Below are 23172 nucleotides of genomic sequence, written 5' to 3' on the forward strand. Positions count from 1 at the left end.
TGACTTTTTTAGGTTAGTATTCGATTAGGTTGAATTGGAGTTGATTGGAATGAATTTAATTGGGATCGATTGTATTTCATTAGATTATGTTAGATTAGGTGAATCGGATTTTTTTATCAGTAAAAGTAAAAGGTAATGGAATAGGTTATTTATTTATACATAATAGTAATAGAAATAATGGTAATAATGGAAGAATAGCAACAAATAATGTTATAATAAAAGTAATAACTACATTACATTTAGGTTTTAGGGTATAAAATAGATAATCAAAATTAATTAAATTAATCAAAAATTAAAATTATATAAAAAAAAAATTTTAAATAAAAAATAGTTTATTATACATATAAATTTATTAAATAAACATTTAAGAAAATAAAAAATGTAATTTTTCTTTTTCTTTTTTTTACTTTTTTTTAGTTTTTTAGTTTATTTTTTTATTTTTTAATATTAAATTATAAATAATAAATAATAATGAAACATTTAAAAAATAAATTAAATATAAACATTATGTTTCATCATAATGTATACATAAAAAAGGACAACCCCTAATGCTTCCCAATTTTAAACATTTTTTATTTTTTATTAAATATTTAGATCAGATTTGACAAGAAAAAAGTATAATCTATAATTACTCTTTTTGAATTTTAGGATAGTTAATAAAATAAAAATAGCAACCTAAAAGAAATAATCTATAAACCGTGAAAGTGTAACCATATTAAAAGATTAATAATAGTACAAATTAAATAATTAATAATGGGAAATCAATTCTGCCTAAAAAATCAATAAAAACATCCCACAATTATACCATCATTCAATTTTATTTACAAATATAACATTCATATAAAATAAAATAAAATAAAATAAAATAAAATAAAATAAAATAAAATAAAATAAAATAAATAAAATAAAAAATAAAATTTTTTTTCAGACCCAGTTAAAACACTGTATTTTAGTTAAAATTTTTAATAATAATATCTTTAACATCACTAATATCATTTACAAATGCAAAGTGTATTATTGAATCTATATTTGTAATGTTTAAATTTGATTATTTAAAATATTTTGAACTTTATTATAAACTTAGACATCGATTAGATTGAAGTGGAAATTTATTGTTTTATCTTTTGAAGTTTAGTTCTATAGAAAAATAGTGCAAATTAAATAGTTAATAATGGGAATTCAATTCTGCCTACAAAATCAATAAAAACGCACCACAATTATACCATAATTCAATCTAATTTACACCATATTTGATTTATTAATGTAAATATTTTAAACATATAATTTTTTTTTTTTTAATTTTAATTTAAAAGGTTTTTAATGAATTTATAACGAAGTTAATTTATTAGCCTTACATTATATTTAAATATTATAATCTAAATATCTTTTTTCAAAATATAAATTTAAAATCGGGTCTACATATTTTCCTCGGGCACTCTTTACCTCAGGAACTGTGCACTAAAAAAAAAAAAAAAAAAAAAAAATTAAAAATTAAATTATATATATAAATGATTCATTATTTTTTATTAATATTATATTATTTTATTTTTGGATGTTTGTATTGGGTTAAATAAGAAATTTTTTGATCGGGGTTTGAAATGGAGTCATGTTCTAAAGGATAGACCACATCACCCATAAGAGTTGAAGTTATGGAGCCAGGAATAATACCTTTTGTAAAACGTTGAGAGAAACCATGATCAAACATAAGATTAGTTAAATGATTTGGAATTGAGCCAGGTATTAGTTTATACTTGATGTTATTTATATACAACGATTTTACGGTAGGGGGTATAAAATTAAGTGATTGATTAAAGCCATCAAGTAAATATAAATGTATAACTGTTGCTGGAATTGAACCAGGTGTTAATTGATACTTGATGTTTTTTAAATACAAGTGTTCTACGGTGGGTGGTATAAAATTAAGTGGTTGATCAAAGCCATCTTGTAAATATAAACGTAAAACTGTTTCTGGAATTGAATCAGGTGTTAATTGATACTTAATATTAAATATATACAAGTATTTCACGGTGGGTGGTATAAAATTAAGTGGTTGATCAAATCCATCTTGTAAATATAAATGTGTAACTGTTGCTGGAATTGAATCAGGTGTTAATTGATACTTGATGTTATCTAAATGCAAAAACTCTACGGTGGGTGGTATAAAATTAAGTGATTGATCAAAGCCATCAAGTAAATATAAATGTGTAACTGTTGCTGGAATTGAATCAGGTGTTAATTGATACTTAATATTATTTAAATACAAGTTTTTCACGGTGGGTGGTATAAAATTAAGTGATTGATTAAAGCCATCAAGTAAATATAAACGTGAAACTGTTGCTGGAATTGAATCAGGTGTTAATTGATACTTTATATTATTAAAATACAAGTATTGTACAGTGGGTGGTATAAAATTAAGTGGTTGATTAAAGCCATCAAGTAAATATAAATCTGTAACTGTTGCTGGAATTGAATCAGGTGTTAATTGATATTTGATGTTATGTAAATACAAGTGTTGTACAGTGGGTGGTATAAAATTAAGTGGTTGATCAAAACCATCAAGTAAATATAAATCTGTAACTGTTGTTGGAATATTTTTGGGTAAACATCCGATAGGTCCAATAGCAAGATTTCTAATTTCTAAATGACTAATATCACACCCTTCTTCGTAAATTGTAAATTCTAAATTATAAACTTTATTAAAAGGAATTAATTTAAGTATTTTTAGTTTAAAATAAAAAATTTAAAGTTTACATTTTAGTGTTTTTAAATCTAAAGGAATATCAAGTACTTCTATATAACTGTTTGTTAGATCTTTAATTGAGTAGAGATTATTTTGTTTAATTATTAATTGAGTATCTTTATATTCTGGAAAGTTATTATTATTTATATTTGATAAAAGATTGTTACATTGATGATGGTGTTTTAAAAGTTCAATAAATTCATTATTAATATTATTATTATTATTAATATCATTATTATATTTAATAGCATTAGTAATTATATTATTATTGTTTTCTATTGTTGTTGTTATTATATTTTTTACATCTGTATTTTGGTCTAATTCAGTCATTAATAATCTTTTGATATCATTTTCTTTTGCACTGATAATATATTTTAATTCCTTAAATATATTAAAAGCTTTATCAAAATTCTTTGTATGGTTATCTTGAATTTCTTTAAAGTGGTTATTTGATTCATCCAATATTTTTTTATTATTTTCTAAATAGTTGTTTAGTTTTGGAATTGTTTGATTTTTAAAATCATGTTGTATTTGATTTCTAAAATTTATATCATTTAGTTTTTTAAAACTATGGCCATTATGATCCTCGGTAATACAATCAATACAGACAGGAATGTTGTTTGGACAATTTGAGCATATTGAGATAATATCTTGATATGGATGATTTAGGCATTTGGTATTATATTGTTGATTATTTGACATAATTTATTTTTAGGATTTAAATTTATTTTTTAAGAATAATTATTAAAAATAGTTTTAAAACAAAATAATTTTTTTTTATAAATTATTAATTTATATAATAAATTGTATTTTATTATATATAAGGATTTTATAAGTTATAATTTGGTGTGGATAAAAAAATTAAAATCTTTAAAAAAAAATAAAAAAAATTTAAAAATTTATTTTTTAATTTTTTTCACAAATTTGATTTTATTTTTAATTACAAAAAAACGAGATGGTTCGAAAAAATTTTGACCCTTTTAAAATATATATAAAAAAATTTAATTTTAATAGTTACTAATAGTAACTTAGTATGTCAAAAATGACTTTTTAAACCCTGAACCTTTTAGAGATGGATGTTGTGATGAATGCAGTCAAAATTTATTAAAAGTCTTTATTGAATTACATAACATATTGGATACATTAATTATATCCCCAAAGATGCTGAAGAATCATCATCAAATGATGAGGATAAAGAAGAAAAAAAAAAAATTTTTATAATTTTCTCTAAATTTAAAAAGTCTTTAATTAAAATTTTTTTATAGTTTATTTTCTTCTGACTTTTTATTTGTGGTGCAGAATTCTAATACTCTACATTCTTTATATTTTTTCATCAAATCTGAAACATCTTTTCTTTTTTTAAGATTATTTTCTAATTTTAAATAAAGATCGTTTCTTCTCCTTTGTTCCATTACATTTTAATTGTTTGAAAATAAAAAATAGATAATTTACATAATATAGCTTTGACCATACTAAATCAAAACAATATATATTAAAATTAATTTAAAAAAAAAACACCAACAATCATTATAACAACAAAAACATTAACAATTAAAACAGGAATCGAAATAAATTCAAATAAAATTGTATAAAGTAATAAATTTGTAAATTCTTTTTTTTTTTATTTTAATTGATTGTTTATTCTTTATTATAATGTACTTGATGGTAATTTATATGGTAAATTTTCGTAAAAACCACCTTGATTTGGTTGTTTAACAGTATTGTATGCATTAATGGTGATAAAGAATTGAGTATGAATCATGTAAAGTTTTACACCATCTCTTTCATAATATTCCCATGGATAACCTCCCAATACAAGATTAATTAATTTAATGTATAATGTATCGCCATCAAAATAATATTTTGTACCATTACCTGCTCTAACATCTGCTGCACTATTTGCTAATGAAAAGGTGTGATTATAATTAATACCATTATTCCATCCATAATAACTTTTAATTTCAAATGTTGTTAAAGTTGGATAAGGGATTGAAAGGAATATATGTTGACCAAATACAACTTGACCTAACCAAATTTTCATATATTTTGGACTACCTGCTTTTAAATAAAGGTACCAACCCATATTACTAACACCTGTAACACCTGGATTACTATTTTTTTAAATAATAATAGCAATTATTAAGGCAAATTAATAAATAAACAATTACAGAGCAACAATATAATTAATTTAAAAAAAAAAAAGTAATAAACATACCGAGTAACAACTGTACTTCTATTATCATTAATACCACTTCCAAATAATGCAATACTACCAACATTTAATTTATCAAAATCATCATAAACTAAAACACCTTCATCAATTAAACCTGGAACATAAAATTGAATATTTGCAATTTCTTTATCACCTTTTTCACAAACAAAACAAGTCCAATCCTGATTATATTCACAAGTATTATCAAATTTCCACCATAATTCATTGGAACCAACTAAAGCAGGTTGACCTGGTTTCTTTCCAGTTATAGATGAATCCCAATCAATAAAATTAAAATATCTACTACCTGAAGTATTTAAAACATTATGGCCAATATATTGAGATTTTGCAACATTGGTAATAGTAATTGATTTACTTGCAGAAATACCTTGTGGTTTAAAAACATCACCATGTGTCTAAATAGTGTTATAAGTTGTTGTTGTTGTTAATTATAATAATAATTATTTAATGATGTTATAATTTTATGATAAAAAGTAAAACTTACCATAGAAATGATAAGACGATTATCAGCCTCATCATTATTACATTTGCAATCATTTGGACTATTTGAATATTTAAAATAATTTCTAAAATTAATTCTTGTAAGAATTGTTTTAACATAAGTATCTATTTTTAAAAAAAGAAAAATTAATATTAAAATTAATTCAAATGCCACACACTATACTATTAAATACACATTACCATAATATTGGAAACCCTGTTTAGTGATATTAATTGATCTTGCTATATTATTTGAATTACCATTTACCTATAGTTATTATCATTGTTAATAAAAGGATTTTTTTTGATAAAAAAAATAATAAACTTTAATCTAATTTACTTACAATTGCATTAGATAACCAAGCTTCACCAAATAACATTGCAGAACGAACATTATCATGACTATTAAATTTATATATAAAATTAAAAAACAATTAATAAAACTATTTACATAAAAAAAAATAAAAACTTTAAATTACTTACCTTTCGTATGAAACAACCTCAACAAAGACACCCCAGTGACCTATTCCGTAATGTGATAACCATATTTTAGTATTATTAAATCTCATTGGAACTTCATTACCAGATATAACAGTACCATTGGTATAGGTAAATCTTTCAAATCTACCACTATCATAATATAGGAGATTATCAACTGGATTATAGGTTAAATTGGCACCAACATAAATAGTTGAACCAGAAACAAAGAAATAACCCGAACTATGTCCAGTATTGCCTTCAAATACTTTGGTAGGATATGCTTTTGGAATCATTTGAACTGATCTATGATTACCAATTGGTTTTTCCTAAAATAATTATTATAGTTTTAAAATAAGTTAATATTGAACAGATTGTATTCAATTTAAAATTATTAAAATCTTACCAAATTTGGGAATGCATAACCTGCCCAACCACCTTTTTTAAATAATTAATAATTAGTATAATAGAAAGATTAATTTATATTTTTTATAATAAAAAACATACCCGATGCAGAATTACCAATAATAGTATTCCATGCATTTGTAATATAAAACCCGCTAGCACTGCAATCTGCTGGTTGTCTTAAACTATCAGATTCAACAAAAATTTCACCAATTTGAGATGGACCTCCAGCGGGTCTACCTATAAAAAAGAAAATTTGTTTTTATTAAATTTAGAATGGTAATATTTTAAAATAGTTTATATATTAAAAAAATAAACATACCTATTGGATGAACATATGCTGCAAGATTCTATAAATTTTTATAAAAAAAGAAAAAATGTTATTATTAAATTTATATACAAATAATAATAATGCTAAAAAAATCTCTTACAAATGATAATGTATTATCCATTTCAACACCATCTTCTAAATAATAACAATGACCACGAACATCAAATGCAACATTTCTTGTTAATGTTACATTATTAGTACCATGAATAGTATAACAACGATAATAACTTGAAACTACTGAACAATCTGAAATGTATGAATTTTTTAAAACTTTACCAAGATGATAATGAAGTGGATAACGAGCTTTAATATTAGTTTGACCCATTCTAATTAATTGTAAACCAGAGAATTGACCTTCACCCATTACCATAACTAATGTAGTAATCATTTATAATTAATTAACTAAATTTATAAATTAAAAAAAAATCAAATTAGTACTTACCATGGCCACCAAATGAATTTGAATCAGATGATAAAGAATCACCTTGAAATACAATTCTTCTTGATAAAAGTCCAATTTCTGATTGATATTCTTGACCTCCATAATGGAATGATCTTAATGGTTTTGTGAATTGAATAGTTTTTCCTTGAATTGCTTCAATGGTCATAACTTCATTTTGATTATCATATTCATCTAAAAATGTACTTGTAACTACAACAACTTGTTGACCAACTTCCCAATTTACACTATCTTGAACATAAACAACTCTATCACCACTCCATGCTGATACTGCTAATTTAGTCCAAGTATTATGATATTGCTTACCATGTATGGAAATAAAACCACCAGCTGCTACACCAATACCTTTGGAACCATAAAATGGTGCAATAGTATCTTGTAAAGTCTTTTCACCATGAAATACAATATTAATCTTGGCATTATATCTACATTTGGTGGTACCCATTGTAAATTTACCCAAAACATAAATATCTTTGACATGCATTTCCATTGAAGCATCTGCAAAAACCAATTCACTGGTCTCTGGAATTGTAATTTTTTGATAGATTTCAGTTTGTGAAATTGAACATGGTGAAATTAAAACTCTTTTTCCTTCTGGAAGAACAATGTTGGATGATGGTGGTGGTACTACACCATTTGACCAAGTGGATGGATTATGCCAATGAACCAAATCATTTGATTTATAGGAACAAGTAGATTGATCTTGTGGGTCTAATTGTAATGGTGGTCTTGGAAGTGAAACCAATTCAGAATCTTTTAGTAAAAGATTTGATGGTGTGGCTATTGTTTTACCCAAGACAGTTATCATCATATCCTTGATGATTACAGTTGTAACATCTGATCCAGTAAAGGATGCTTTTTGAATTCTAAGTGCAAAAATGGAAGTACCAATATCTACAGGTGGTGTGAAATCTAAAACAGTTGAAATAAATTGAGTGTTTGATGAAAAATCACCTTGAAAAGTTTTGTAATACAATGGAACGATGGTATCTTTAAAGTCAAAATATTGAGAGGAACCCCTTGGATCAGTGATATCTCTTGGATTAAAGAAATAGATGGTCATATTTTTAATATTATTATAGGCATTCAATGGTTGACCCAGTTTCACTGATAAACTAAAACTATGAGCTACATTTGCTTTTAAAGAGGGTGGTGAAATTTTACTAACCAAAAAATTGGATGGTAGTATATATGTTGGATAAGAGACTACAAAAGAATTTTCAACTGGTCCATTTGTAATACTTTGATCTGAATAACCATATTGACCCATGTAAACAATATCATCTTTATTGAATCTAAAATCGGTTGATGGTTGATTAGTGATGATTGCAGGTGAAACTGGTACAACATCAACAGCAGGACTAACTCTCCAACTTTTGTCGATTGGACAAGAAACTTCTTGATTTGTAATGGTAGTTTTACCAGTTTTAGTATTGATTGATAAGATTGGACCACCATCAGCACATGAACCACTTGAAGCTTGACACTCTCCATTAATTAAAATGGAACCACCATAACCATTATAGAAATCTAAATTAATATCTGAACTACTTGTTAGATTTATATTAACATCTAAAGTTGAAAATTGTAATTTCTTTATATTAATTTCTTTTGTTGAACAAATATTTAACAAAGAACCGATTGAAATTTGATTTAATTCTACCAAATGATCTTTTGCATTTGTACAACTATCAACTATTAATGAATCTGCATTAATACCATTAATATTTGATGAACCACTACCCAACGTTAAAACCAATGAATTAAATTTAAAAGTTGATGGTACTTTAATATCAATAATAATTGATAACTCTGATAAATTAACTGAATGGGCTACATTGAAAATTCCAAAACTTGATAATAATATTATTATTAAAAATACAAAAAAATTGTTTGATCCACTTTTACCATTTTTAAAAAATAAACCACTAAATGAATATGATATAATACTTGAAATTATTATTGTTATTAATGAATTGAAATTTATTGTTGTTGTTGTTGTTGTTGTTGCACCACTAACTGTATTATAGTCACCAAAAGTTATAGACTTTTTATCGTCACTAACCCTTAAAATATCATTAATATCTGTAGCATCACCTGACACTGATGTAACTATTAATTTTGGTTTTGAAATAGTATCATCAATTAAATAATTAATTTTGGTCTAAATTTTTTTTTTATATATTAGAATGATAAATTATTATTATAGCAATAGATAATAAATAGTGCATACATCAACAACACTGGCATCAATTGTAATACTTTTTTCGGTGATTTCAATTTCACCCAATAATTCTCCTTTTACAAGATGATTAAAAAAACATGATAAAAAAATAAAAAACAAAAAAATGAAAATTTTTAAAAATTTCATTTTAAATAAATAAATAAATAAATAAATAAATAAATAAATAAATAAATAAATAAATAAATAAATAAATAAATAAATAAATAAATTTAATGAATTTAAAATTTTAATGGTTTGAGAAAAAAAAAGAAAACCATAAAAAAAACAAAACAATAAAAAAAAAAAAAATTCACAAAAAATAATAAATATCCAAAGAATCTGTTTTTAAAAAAATCAATATTTGTCTTTTTTGCATATTTGTGGAATCATGATATTTTTTTAAATAGAAAAATAATGATAAATTAAATTAATACTTTTATTATTGATCAAAATTTATTTTTTATATTGATAAATAAAACATACAATTATGATGATTATATAATTTTTTTTTAAAAAATTAATAAATGGCTCATATGATAAAGACTATCCATTACCCAAAATACCAAAGCCATCAACAAACGCCACCAATAATTGAATATACCTTCATTTTGGGCTTCTTGGCAATCGAAACTATATTTGGTTTATTTTTGATATTGCTACACCAGCTATTCATTATACTGTGACCAACATCTGAAGGTTTATTGTTTGGTGAATTTTGAAACGTGGTATATGTATTATTTAATCTAACATTACAACTTTCAAATTTTATCCCAAGACGAATATTTTATTTGATTGTCAAAAAAATAAAAAATAAAAAATTTAAATTAAAAAAAAAATTTTCAATTTTTTTTTTTATTTTTCCAAATATTTATTTTTTCAAACAAATAAAATAATTATTTTCGCATATATACTTATTAATCATAAAAAAAAAAAAAATGTTATATTAATTTTGTATAATTAACCACACCCCCAAATATTTCCTTTTTTTTTTTTTTTTTTTTTTTTTTTTTAAATTTTTTAAATTTTTTTTTTATTATTTATTTATATGATTTTATATAGATATATAAAAGATGAAATATTAAAATAAAAAGAGTTATGAAATTATCTCTAATATTATTATTGTTTATTATTTTTTTAATCGATTTAATTTATAGCCAAAATACAACTAAAATTCCAAAATTCGATGGTGTAATTCAGAGTATGTAAAAATAGTCGCAACAATAAAAAAAAATTAATTACTAATAAAATATTTTTAGATTTTTATGTTAACCCAACAAGTAGTTATTTTATTGACTGTGGAGACAGTATTAATAATCCCTGCAATTCAATTAGTTATATAATTTTAAATAAAATTAAACCAAATATTACTTCAACAATATTTTTGGCAGAAGGCGTTTATAAAGGAAATTTTAGTTTTGCTTTAACAAACTATATTATACTATTCCAAGGAAGTGGAAGAGATACAACAACCATTGATTTGGAGTTCAGGCAAAGATTATTTATTTCCACCATAAGTGAAATGCATTTTAGTGATATATCAATAATCAATGGATTTGGTAACCCTGTTGCTGGTATATTTGATGGAGGTGCAATATATGCATATGATTCACAAATTCATTTTAACAGGGTTAATTTAAAACATAATAGTTGTATTACTAGTGGAGGCGGTATATTTTTATATAACTGTAAATATTAATATAAATAAAAAAAAAGAAAAAATTTTTAATTTTAATTTATTATTTTTATTATAGGTTATTTTTTAGTTCAAAATAGTTTATTTAAAAACAATACATCAACAACAGGTGGTGCAATAATTTTATTATTATCAGAATCAAGAATAGAAAGTTCAACATTTATAAATAATAAAGTATATTTCGAAGGTAAAGGTGGAGCAATAGAAATATTTATTTCATTCGTAGAAATAAATCTCTCAACTTTTGCATACAATGTTGCTCCTTATAGTGGTGCTATTGATATGGTTGGGGGTAATTTGACTGCACGTCAAACAAATTTCATTGAAAATAGGTCGAATATCGGAGGTGCTTTGGGTCTATATTTTATTTCAAAAGTTCATTTCTTTAGTTGTCAATTTATATCAAACTTTGCAAATAATACTGGTGGTTTAGCTTTTTTAACATCCCAATCCTTACTTAGGTTTTCAACATGTATTATTAAAAATAATTTTGCCCCAAACTGTGCAATAGTAGAGTCTCACTCAATTTCTCCGTTAGGTTTTGATGCCTGTTCTTTTTTTGGAAATGTCCCAACATCTGTGCAAATCGCTCTATATGATAACTATTGCTTTTTGAAAATCTATAACTGTTATTTCGAAAATATTCAAGGCGTTTTACTTTATGCAGATTCAATTTCAAATATAGTAATCATTGACTCTTTTTTTACAAGTAAAGTATAATTTATTTTTTAATTTTTATTATTATGTTTATTAATATATAGTACTATATATTAATTATTATTAGATGTTAGTAGTAGGATCATTGATGTTGGTAATGAAGCTGATATTTTAATCATTTCGTCATCATTTTGCAATATTGCTGTGGACGAAGTTTTGATATCACTATCAAATGGTAATTTTATTGGTTATGATGTTATCTTTGAAAATAACATTGTACTAGCCCTAATAAAGTCATCATCTGGTGGAAGAGTAACAATAGATTTGGGTCAAATGAAAAACAATATAGTTTCTACTGGGTTAATATCACTGTTAAATGGTTATTCAATTTTTGTACAAAACTCAATTGTAAAAAACAATACAGGTTTATTTGTAAGTATTTATTTCTATTTATATTTCTTTTGAAATAATTTTTATAATATTAACTTTTTATTTTATAGAAAGGATGTTTTATTGATGCTGACCATAGTGGTACTGAAACAATTTTGAAATCTGAATTTATTGATAATGTGTCTCCTTTTGGTCCAATTTTATATTTTTCAAACCCAGAATTAGATATTTCGACCTCTCATCCATCAAATTTTACAGATATACTATTTATCAATAATACAGCAGCATTTTCTGGGGCATTAGTATATTTTAGTCAAAATGTAACCTTACCAAATATTACTTGCACCGATTGCGAATATATTAACAATACTGCAAGATTTGGTGAGTTGGTAAACTCTGCATTTTATTCATTTAATGTATCAATTCCAAAAGTTATTTATCCATTTCAAGATTTAACTATCGAAATATTTGCGTTAGATTTTTTTGGTAATTTAGTTAGAGGCACCTCAGATCTTGGCTTTTTTGCTATTCCGTGTTCCGATGCATATGTAGATGGCAATTTATTTTCTGTTTTAGGTGAAAATGGCTCTGCAATATTTTTAAATATTAAACTATCATCAAAACCAAATACAAATTGTAACATTACATTTTTATCTGTACCAATTTTACCTGAATGTAAGTATAAAACTTTAAAATCATTATTAAAGTTTAAATATATTTGCTAATAAAAATTTTTAATTTATAGCTGGGTCATTAGTAATTCCTATTCAATTTTCAACTTGTAACCAAGATAGAGAATTAGTATTAATTAAATCAATTTACTATTGTTTAAAAACAATTAAAGTAACCAATTTTGTAAAATATTTAATTGGTGTATTGGCTCTAATATTAGCAATTATCTTAATCTTTTTTGGGTTTATAGCTATAAAATATAGAAAAAAAAGAGTCATTCGTTATTCAAATCCATTATTCTTATTAATAATTTTAGTAGGCTGTATTATATTTTTAATAACCATTCCACTTTTATATTCAACAACACATGCAACCTGCAAACTTAGGTTTCCTCTTATTATTATTGGTAGTTGTCTAATTACAACAGCAGTTTTTATAAAACAATTTAGAATTTGGAGATTAATTAAAGATATCCAGTTATTAAGAGAAACTAATGTAGAAAACAAATATTTATTAAAATTTATATCAATTTTAATGGTAATACCGATTGTAAGTCAAAAAAAAAAAAAAAAAAAAAAAAAACCTGAACATTTTCAACTAGTTGGATTTCCTAATTATTTTTTAAATTATAGATAATGACAATTTGTAGTTTTTTTTTATTCCCAACCCATGAAAGATATTCTTTCAATCAAAGTGATGTTACTATAACTCATTATTGCTCCAATGGTGACTATCTTGTTTATGTAATTTTATTTTTAGTTTATCAAATGGTCATTTTATTATTTGGTTGCTATTTAGTAATTGTATGCAGAAAATTTAGATCCATTCCTGGTACATTTAATGAGGCTACATATATTGGTATTTTAGTAGGTATATTTAAACCATTAAATATTATTTTTAATTATAAATTTATTAATTTAAATTTTTTTTTATAGATTTATAACTATACAGTAGTTTTAATAGTTGCAATACCTTTAGCATATGTTTTTCATAAAAACCCTTTAGCAAATTTTTTAATATTTTCAATTTCAATTATAGTATTTGTTCTTAGCACCATAATATTATTATATATACCAAAGTTTCACTTTTTATTAAGAAAGAAAGCCATTATATCTTCTTTGGAAAAATTAATTAAAGAACAAGAAGCAATTGTTCAAAGAAATAAAGATATTTTATATTTCTATGATATGTATTTGGCTGAAGAAGATCCAAATCATCAATATAATCCAAATTCAAACTATCACCCATCATCTCTAAGAAGAAGGTCAACTTTCAACAATCTAAATATGACTGGTTTCTCTGATACGTCTTCTGATACTTTTTCAACTATATCAAGTAATCTATCAAATGATATATTTTCTAGTGATAACTCCTCCAGTTCATCACAATCACCACCTCCAAAAAGAAATACCAAAACCAATTCAAATACAAGTAGTATTGGTAGTACGAGTGATCCTGATTTTGATAAAAATACATATAATTATTATAGGGATAATTTTAAAAATAAAAAAAATAAAAATAAAAATAAAAACAATAATAATAATAATAATAATAATAATAATAATAATAATAATAATAATAATAATAATAATAATAATAATAATAATAATAATAATAATAATAGTAATAATAATAATAATAATAATAAAAGCAGTAATATAGATAGTTCAGTTAGTAGTTCTAGTTATAATAGTACAGATAGCTTAAATAGTCCAAATAAATATACACCAAATACATATAGGCAAAAAGTAATTGATAGAATTTTTAATATTAATAAACCAACAACCCAAGATAAAACTATTGAAAGCAATACTATAAATCAAGAACAAACTGATGAAACCCAAGAAACCGAATCTAAATCCAGCAGCTTAGGTCAAAATAGTGAATCAAAAAAAATTAATGTAAACTCACCTAAAAACAATTCAAGTAGTTCAAATAGTAATAAAACCAAGCAAAATATAGGCAATAATAGCAGTAAAGATAATAGCTCAAGTTATAGTAGTACAGATAGCTTAGATAGTCCAAACAAATATACACCAAATACATATAGGCAAAAAGTAATTGATAGAATTTTTAATATTAATTATCATAAACAAGACGAAAACAATAGTGAAGATAAAATAGAGAATAATATAGTTAATGATGAATCAAATGATGAATATTTAGGATCCTCTAGCTCAGATAGTTTAAGTCAAGGTAGTGAATCCTCAACAGAATATAAGGAAAGAGTAATAGACAGAATATATAATATTAAAAATACATCCCAAAATAAAAAATCAAAAAAATCAAAAAATAATAATATTAGAAAAAATATACCATTATCACCAATGTCCTTGGCATCAAATTCTAATAGCATAACATCATCACCAATAATAGAAAGAAATAAACAAATTGATAATAACAATAATAACAATAATAACAATAATAATAATAATAATAATGAAATTTCAAGTCCAAGTAGTTTAGATAGTTTAGATAGTAATAACACAGATTCATCAACACCATATAAAGAAAAAGTAATCAATAGAATATTTAATATACACAATAATAACGATAGTAATAATAATAATAATAATAATAATAATAATAATAATAATAATAATAATAATAATAATAATAATAATAATAATACTGAATATGATATCGAAAGTGATAATTCTCCCGATTTTAATAAAGATATTATATAAATTTTTTAATAAATAATTTTATATTATAATAAATTTTTTTTTATTTAATTAAATTTTTCTAATAAACCATCAACCATTGAATTACCATTTATAAGCTTTGTTGTTAAAATAATAAAATCACGATTTGCTTGATCTTGTCTTGAAAGGAATCTTAAAGCGGAAATTTCGGAAAAAGTTACCCCACCAATAAAATAAACCAAAGTGATTGGTTTACGATCACTTTTAACATTTGAAGTGGCACCTTGTGGTAGAGGTTGAATTTCTTCAAAGGTTGGACCAGGTAAAAGTCTAAGGACCTCCTCAATATGTCTCCAGCCACCTGGTCTTATAGCATGTTGAATTAATCTAACTGACAATGGAGCATAACCTGAATAAGTATAAGCGATATCGTTTGGGCTTTGTTCATTTAAATCGTCCACAATTAAATGTAAATCTTTACGAATATTTGGAAAAGTTGCTCTAGTATCTGATTTACGAATTAATCTTAATGACTCTAAATTATCTAAAGTGATTTTATGTTCGAAACCATAAGTTTGAATAATTTCTCTTTTAAAAAAGTCTAATTGCTTTGGTTTGATACCATTATGGGTTGCGCTATAAAGTATAAGTAAACGTAAAACCTTGTGGATCATTTCTTTTTTATTGATACAATCCTCTATATAACTTTCTACATTTTCTAAATTTACGCCTGCTAATAAATTTTGTTCTGCTTCGATTCCCTTCATAAAACTATTTGATTTTGTAACCTCTAAAATTTCTTCAGTGATACAGGTATGGATACGAAGTGAATTATGTTCCATTTGATAACTTGAAAGTTTTTTCATATAATCTCTAATAGCACTAATTGATTGAGTAGTTTTAAACATTTTATAATATTCGTCGATATCTTTGGCTTTCTTATTTAATAGACCACTTAAAACTGAAAAGTTGGTATCTCTAATTTCACTATAAACTTTATCATTTGAATGTAATGGGAAAGGCACTTTCTTGCCAGTTGGTGGTGGAGGAGGTGCATTTGGTTGCTGTTGTTGACCTTGATTTGGATTTACAATACCTTCATCTAAAAATACAGCATTATTATTGATACCAAAAGTTTCATCAATTAAACCTTCGTATGTTAATTGAGTGCACATTGGTGTAATAGTATCTACCTCTCTATCTAAAAGAATGAGTGAATCGATTTCTGGTGGTACGGTTACCTCTTCACTCATTTCCTTTCTCATACGAACGATCATATCCATTACTAAACGTGAGCATTGACCTTTACCTTTGACAATTGGAATTGTACCAAACATTGCTTGAAGCTTCATTAATGATTTTGCTACCCAAAATAAGGATGTTTTTTCACCATCCAATAATAATTCCCTATATGAATTTGACAACTCTAATGAAAGAACATCCTCATCAAATGGAACAATATCTAATGGAAATTCATGAATTACAAAATTACCCATAACACCTTCCTCCTCTAAAACTCTTGAACATAAAATAGTTGCTCTTGGTACAAATACAATTGAGTATTCTTTTCTTAAATTTTCTGATTGATGTTGTCTAACGTGTTCTGTAATCCAGTACATATATTTAATATTAGGTCTAACAATATAAACTATATTTTTGCATTCTGTATCTAATCTACCTTCTTTTAATTCATATCTTTTTTCACCACCATAATTCTAAATATAAAAATAAACAAATTAAATATATTAGTTATTTAAAAACTTTAATAAATAATAATTATAAATAATATTTACCTGTAAGAATGTTGGATCAGCTAATAAATTTAATAAACCAATTAATTTTGGATCCATAACAATAGCTTTTGAACCTTTAAGGGTACTAATTGCATCACCTAAATCCAATTTACTTTGATCTCTAATTGATGTTAAATTTAAAACTTTACTTGAAATATTTGGAATTTGTGATAAAACAATTGGTTTTAATTGTTGTTGTGGTTGTTGAGGTTTTTGTTGTTGTGCCATTTGTTTACCACCTTGTTGTGTTTGTGGTTGAGCAGGTTGTTTACTTTTAAACATTTTAAAATAATAATATTTAATCTATAAAATATAGATTAATAATTTTATTTGTAGTTTTTAATATTTAAGAAAAATAATAAAAATTAAAAAAAAAAAATTTTAAAAAAAAAAATTTTTAAAAAAAAAAAATAAAAAAAAAATAAAAAAAAAAAAAAAAATAAATATCTATATTAATTTTAATGAATAAATACTTTTTTATTTTATTTTATGTATTATTTTAATATTTTATAAAACTATTATTATTACAATTTTTTTTTTAATTATCATCCAAAGTTAAAATATATTCTAATAAAGAAACAATACCATCAATACCCATTTCTTTTAAAAACTTTTTAAAATTTTCACCATCATTATAAAATAGATTTGTCATTCTGCTGATAATAATTGATTTTTGTTGTGGACCTAAACTGTCATCGGTTAATAGATTGATAAACTCATCATAAAGTGGTGATATTTTTTGAGATGGCGAATTTTCACCATCATTATTATTATTATTATTACTATCTTCATCATCTTGATAATCTTCATTTGAATCGTTATGATTTTGTTGATGGTCATGAGAATTTTGATTTTGTTGATTTTGTTGTTGATTTGAATCTGGGTATAGGTCATTGGACTCTTCAATTGATTCTGGTATAAGTGATTCTAAAATTTCTGGACAATCATCAGATGGTGGTGGTGGGGGTAAATCTAAAACACTTTCATTAAAGATATAGCCACGATTTTCAATTAATAAAGTAATAAAGTTGCAATGTGATTGAATATTTGTCATATGGATTTGGAATTGTGGGTTACTATTATTTGTATTTACAGATCTAATTGTATTTGGAGCAAAGCATACACCCAATGCAATTGGATTCATTTTATTAATTGATGATTTTGTTGAAACCTGTTCTAAATATTCCATTAAATATGAAAGCACTCTTAAATTCTCTGATGGTAATTTATTTTGCATAAAATCTCTTGCCTCATCTGCTGTAACTGGTAGTGGTGAACAAAGCTCCAATGGGACCAATGGGAATTTAGTTTCTCTTAAATAAAGTTTCAACAAACCAGCCAAATCATGTGGATTTGATGTTGTAGATGGTATTGGGTCATGAATATTATTTAACATTAACCAAAGTGATCTGATTGATTCTGCATTTCCATTTACTCTAAATAAACCTTCATTCTCCAATGCGTTGGATTTCTTTAATGCTGTAATGATTTTGAATATATTTATAAATGATAGTGTGCCAGATCCAAATGGTGCTGATAAAATGTGCTTTTCATACAATGAATCTCTGCTTGGTCTTGATTTAAAAAATCTCTTTAATTTACCTGAAATAATGGTTGATTTGGTTGATTTCTTTGGTGATGGATGATGTAAAATATTATGTGTTGGTTGAATGATTGGTGGTGTTTTATTATTACTACCATTTAAATGTAATGTACCTCCTAAATTTGAATTTGATACTGACTTTGTTAAATGTGGAGATTTTGGAGGTGAATCATTATTTGTATTATTATTTATTTGTGGTGGAACTTTTAATAAAGGTGGAGGAGCTTGTAATGGTGCTGGTTTAACATTTGATCCCCCTACATGTAAAAATGATCCACTAATTGGACCACTAATAGCCTTATTTTTATTTACTGACATGTTTATTTTTATTTATAATTATAAAAAAAACAAAAAAAAAAACACTTTTAAAAAAAAATTTTAAAATTAAAAAAAAAAAAAAAAAAAAAAAAAAAAACTTTTAAAAAAAATTTAAAAATAAAAAAAAAAATAAAAAAATTATAATAAACCATTTATGATAAAGTTTTCATTGCCATTATTTTATTTTTTTAAAATTTTTTTTCTTTTTTCGTTTTTTTTGAAATATTTTATAACCTGCCATTTTTAAATTACAATAAAATAAAAAAAATTGGATTCTTAATTTATATATAAATATTTTTACTTTTATTTATTTATATAATTAATTTTTTGTCCTTTTCCAATTTAAATAAAGATGATGAGTATAAAAAAAAAAATGGAAAAAAAAAAAAAAAAGATTTATTAATATTTATCTTTTTTTCTTTTTTTTCCATTTTTTTTTTTTTTTTTTTTTTTTTTTTAATTTTATTTTTTTTGTTTATTTTTTTTTAAAATTTTTTTTTTTAAAATTTTTTTTTTTAAAATTTTTATATTTTTTTTTAAAATTTTTTTAATATAAATAAATAAAATTTTTAATATAAATATATTTAAAAAAAAAGTTATTTTAATTTTTATTAAAAAATTAAAATAAAAAAATAAAAATAAAAAAAAAAAAAAATGGATATTGAGTTGTTTTTAAACAACTTCAATCAAAATTGTAATATCAATAATAAAATAAAAATCAAACTATTGGTGGAAGTAAATGGGTCAAATTATGAAAGATCTTTAGAAGGAAATAGTGAAACTTTAAAACCTTTAGTACAAAAATTAAATGTAAGTATTTTTAAATAAAATAAATAAATTAATAAATACTAATTACTTTTTTTTTAATATATATATAGTCAAAAATTAAAAAATATGAAGATTCAATAAATAAAAAACAAAATTTTGTAACACCTGGAAAAGGATCAACATTAAATCTATTACATAAAAACTCAACAGCAAATTTATCATCACCATCTTTAATACATAGAACATCACCAGATGTATTACCAATGAATCAATTAATACAAAGCATGATTCCTACTGATCCTACAGTATTTGGTGTTTCAGTTGATAACTTAATGGCAAGAGAAAGATCTGATTCAAAAATTCCACAAATAATATCAAATTTATTAAATGTAATATAAATAGATAGAAAATTAATTTTTTAAAAGTTTAAAATACTAATATCTAAATTTATTTAGAATTTATTTTTATATTCATTGGGTGTTGAAGGTTTATTTAGAATCAGTGGTTCACAAATTGAAATTCAAAATAGAAAAAATTTAATTAATAGAGGCGATTATCATTTTTCAAGAGATGATAACCCACATGTTTTAACTGTATTATTAAAGCAATTACTCAGGGAACTACCTGAACCAGTTTGTACAAATGCCTTATACGATTTATTTTTAGCATCTTCAGGTAAATAATTTAAATTATTTTTTTTTTTAAATTATAATTTATATTAATAACTATTTTTTTATAGATCAAATTAATTTCGAACAATCAAAAGAAAATGGTTTTGAAGTTTTAAAGAAAACTATAAATAGTTTACCAATACATAACAGAAATTTATTACAATATATTATATTATTTTTAACATTTGTTGGTGCAAATAAAAATATAAACTTGATGGGACCAAGTAATCTCAGTAGAGTATTTGGACCTAATCTATTTTGGAAAAAAGAAAGTGGTCCATTAGATATTCAAATGCTTCAAAGTGCAAGTGAAAAGGTTAATTCTATTACAGAACAAATGATATTACATTATAATAGCGTTTTTGAAGAGCCATTAAGTTTATCATTCAACACATATCAACAACCACAGTCACAGTCCACACCAAATTTAAATCTAGTACCAACTGGCAATTACAATAAAAAGTTAAATATAAACTCAAAACTTTTAGGTCACAACAAGTCGATTCAATGGATGGCTTTATGCGATACAGATCAAAAAGTTTGGAGTTTAGATTCACATGGCTTTGCTAGGATATGGGATGCTCAAAATCAATGCTTTATCAAAGAGGTTCCAATAGCTGAGGGTGCTGCAGTTTACCAAATGGTTTCTGCTTCGGATAATACAATTTGGGCCGCTTCTTCAAATAGGTTATCAATTTGGGATGTTGATGGCGGTTTTATTGGTGAAGTGCCAGGTGAAGCTTTTTCAGTTTGCGAGTCTCAAAATAAAGAAATTTGGGTCGGTGGATTTAATGTTTTAACCATATACCCACTCGAGGGTTTACCAAGTAAATCAGGTGGTGAACCAGTTAAACCAATTGGTACAGATTTATTTATGAAGGGTACTATTATTTTAGCAATGTGTAAAGTTGGTTCAAATAGAATTTGGGGTTGCTCCTCTGAAAAAACCTTATATGTTTGGGATTCTAAAACTAAAGAAGTTATTCATACCTCTGAAATTCAAGAAAAAAGACCAAAAAGAATGACATGTATCGATATTGATGATTTAGAAACTATTTGGATTGGTGGTGATGAAGGTACAATTCAAATTTTTAATTCAAAAGTAATTATAAAAAATTAATTTAAAATATTTATAATTAAATTTATTTCCTAACTAACTTTTAATTATTTATTATTATTTAGACATTTAAATTAGAACATAAAATTCCAAATTTAGGTTGGGATAAAATATTTCATCTTACATCAATTGGTAATTCAATTTGGGCAAGCTTTTGGGATACCACAGTTAGGGTTATTGATCCAAAAACAAAAGAAATATCAATGGAATTTAAAGGTTTTCATTCAGATGTTGTATCTTCAATCGTTGAAGTTCCAAATCATAAACCTGGTGGTGAATCATTTATTTGGTTAGCTTCTTATGACAAGTCAATAACTATTCATTCAATGGTAAATAGGGAAAAGAATGATATGGGTCCAAATAATCCAAATGCCAATTGGAGTTTTACAAATATTAAAAGAATTGCAAGACCAACAAGACCAGGTTTTTCATCAAGAGGTTAATAATAATAATTTATAAAAAAAAATCAAAAAAAAAAAATAATAATAATAACAATGTAATATTTAAATATTCAATTTAATTGAATAAATTTTGTAAAAATGAAAAATATCTAAATCAATAAAATAAAATGAAACAGTTTTTAAAACAAATAAAGTTTTAACATCTTTTTTTTTAATTATTTTTATTTATTTATCGCAACTTCCATATGAAACTCCATCTATTATATTTCCAAAACCGTCATTGTTGAAAAAATCTGTAACATTATCTCCTCTTGAAACATTATATAACTTTAAAGGAACCCAATTTTTAAAGCATGCTTCAACGTTATTACTTATAAACGAACCAACCTAAAGTAAAAAAAAAATTAATAATTTATATGTTATTAAAAATTTAATTTAAAATACCTACATGATTATGTAAAAATCTTGGTAAATCTCTATAGGTATGTGTAGCTCTCCATACAAAAACATCACCACTATAATTTACATCTTTAAAAAAACATATAGAATTATTAGGGCAATTGTATGAATTATCTTGACATAAAGAATTTATAATAAAAAAACTATTTATTATAAGAATTATAAATAATTTTGAATTATTTTTAAGAAACATTTTATATTTAATAATTAATTAACTGATTAATTAAATAATAATTTTAAAAAAAAAAAAAAAAAAAGTTTTTATATAAATTTTATTAAAAATAAAAAAAAAGAAAAAAAAAATAAAATAATTATTAAAATATAATTAAGATTTTACAAATAGTTTAAAACAACCCAAAATATCATTTATATTTAATCTTTAAATAAAAAAAAAAAATAAAAAATTTACAAATAAATCTTTTCTATTTTAAAAATTATAATACTATTTTTATATAGATCTAATAAAATAAAAAAGAATTACTTTATTTTTTCATTTTTTAAAAATAAATCATTGAAAAATTATTTTGGGGGATTATTAAATCTTGCGTTTGTTAAAGTTAATTGATATATATTTGTGGAAGTATTGTAACTTAAAATAGCAGAAGTGAAATCTACTGATTGTAAACCCTTATTAT

At 23.6% G+C, this 23172-nt stretch overlaps 7 protein-coding genes across 7 annotated transcripts; 2 read left to right on the forward strand and 5 right to left on the reverse strand.

The window, feature by feature from the left end:
* Positions 1-1537: 1537 nt before the first annotated feature.
* On the reverse strand, positions 1538-3442 carry DICPUDRAFT_155990 (uncharacterized protein; the record flags this gene model as incomplete). Its single annotated transcript, XM_003291348.1, has 2 exons — positions 1538-2691; positions 2752-3442. The coding sequence occupies 2 exons, from the start codon at positions 3440-3442 to the stop codon at positions 1538-1540; spliced, it is 1845 nt and encodes a 614-aa protein (XP_003291396.1).
* Positions 3443-4388: 946 nt separating this feature from the next.
* On the reverse strand, positions 4389-9497 carry DICPUDRAFT_82065 (uncharacterized protein; the record flags this gene model as incomplete). Its single annotated transcript, XM_003291349.1, has 12 exons — positions 4389-4851; positions 4956-5368; positions 5458-5579; positions 5655-5721; positions 5798-5855; positions 5937-6259; positions 6337-6368; positions 6438-6575; positions 6658-6685; positions 6767-7038; positions 7109-9290; positions 9360-9497. The coding sequence occupies 12 exons, from the start codon at positions 9495-9497 to the stop codon at positions 4389-4391; spliced, it is 4236 nt and encodes a 1411-aa protein (XP_003291397.1).
* A 948-nt stretch (positions 9498-10445) lies between these two features.
* DICPUDRAFT_98995 (uncharacterized protein) lies at positions 10446-15463 on the forward strand (the record flags this gene model as incomplete). The annotated part of the gene is made up of 8 exons (XM_003291343.1): positions 10446-10548; positions 10607-11035; positions 11102-11752; positions 11828-12132; positions 12201-12765; positions 12836-13311; positions 13395-13628; positions 13698-15463. 8 exons carry the CDS (start codon positions 10446-10448, stop codon positions 15447-15449), a joined length of 4515 nt encoding a protein of 1504 aa, XP_003291391.1. The 3' UTR covers positions 15450-15463.
* Positions 15464-15530: 67 nt separating this feature from the next.
* DICPUDRAFT_155993 (uncharacterized protein) lies at positions 15531-17482 on the reverse strand (the record flags this gene model as incomplete). Its single annotated transcript, XM_003291350.1, has 4 exons — positions 15531-15544; positions 15571-15773; positions 15804-17122; positions 17201-17482. The coding sequence occupies 4 exons, from the start codon at positions 17480-17482 to the stop codon at positions 15531-15533; spliced, it is 1818 nt and encodes a 605-aa protein (XP_003291398.1).
* A 256-nt stretch (positions 17483-17738) lies between these two features.
* DICPUDRAFT_82068 (uncharacterized protein) lies at positions 17739-19121 on the reverse strand (the record flags this gene model as incomplete). The annotated part of the gene is made up of 1 exon (XM_003291351.1): positions 17739-19121. One exon carries the CDS (start codon positions 19119-19121, stop codon positions 17739-17741), a length of 1383 nt encoding a protein of 460 aa, XP_003291399.1.
* Positions 19122-19775: 654 nt separating this feature from the next.
* Positions 19776-22268, forward strand: DICPUDRAFT_95356 (uncharacterized protein; the record flags this gene model as incomplete). The annotated part of the gene is made up of 5 exons (XM_003291344.1): positions 19776-19931; positions 20000-20278; positions 20345-20564; positions 20629-21662; positions 21743-22268. The coding sequence occupies 5 exons, from the start codon at positions 19776-19778 to the stop codon at positions 22118-22120; spliced, it is 2067 nt and encodes a 688-aa protein (XP_003291392.1). The 3' UTR covers positions 22121-22268.
* A 35-nt stretch (positions 22269-22303) lies between these two features.
* Positions 22304-22730, reverse strand: DICPUDRAFT_155996 (uncharacterized protein; the record flags this gene model as incomplete). The annotated part of the gene is made up of 2 exons (XM_003291352.1): positions 22304-22465; positions 22527-22730. 2 exons carry the CDS (start codon positions 22728-22730, stop codon positions 22304-22306), a joined length of 366 nt encoding a protein of 121 aa, XP_003291400.1.
* Positions 22731-23172: the final 442 nt, after the last annotated feature.

This window comes from Dictyostelium purpureum (assembly GCF_000190715.1).
Source record: "Dictyostelium purpureum unplaced genomic scaffold DICPUscaffold_274, whole genome shotgun sequence".
Taxonomy (NCBI): domain Eukaryota; phylum Evosea; class Eumycetozoa; order Dictyosteliales; family Dictyosteliaceae; genus Dictyostelium; species Dictyostelium purpureum.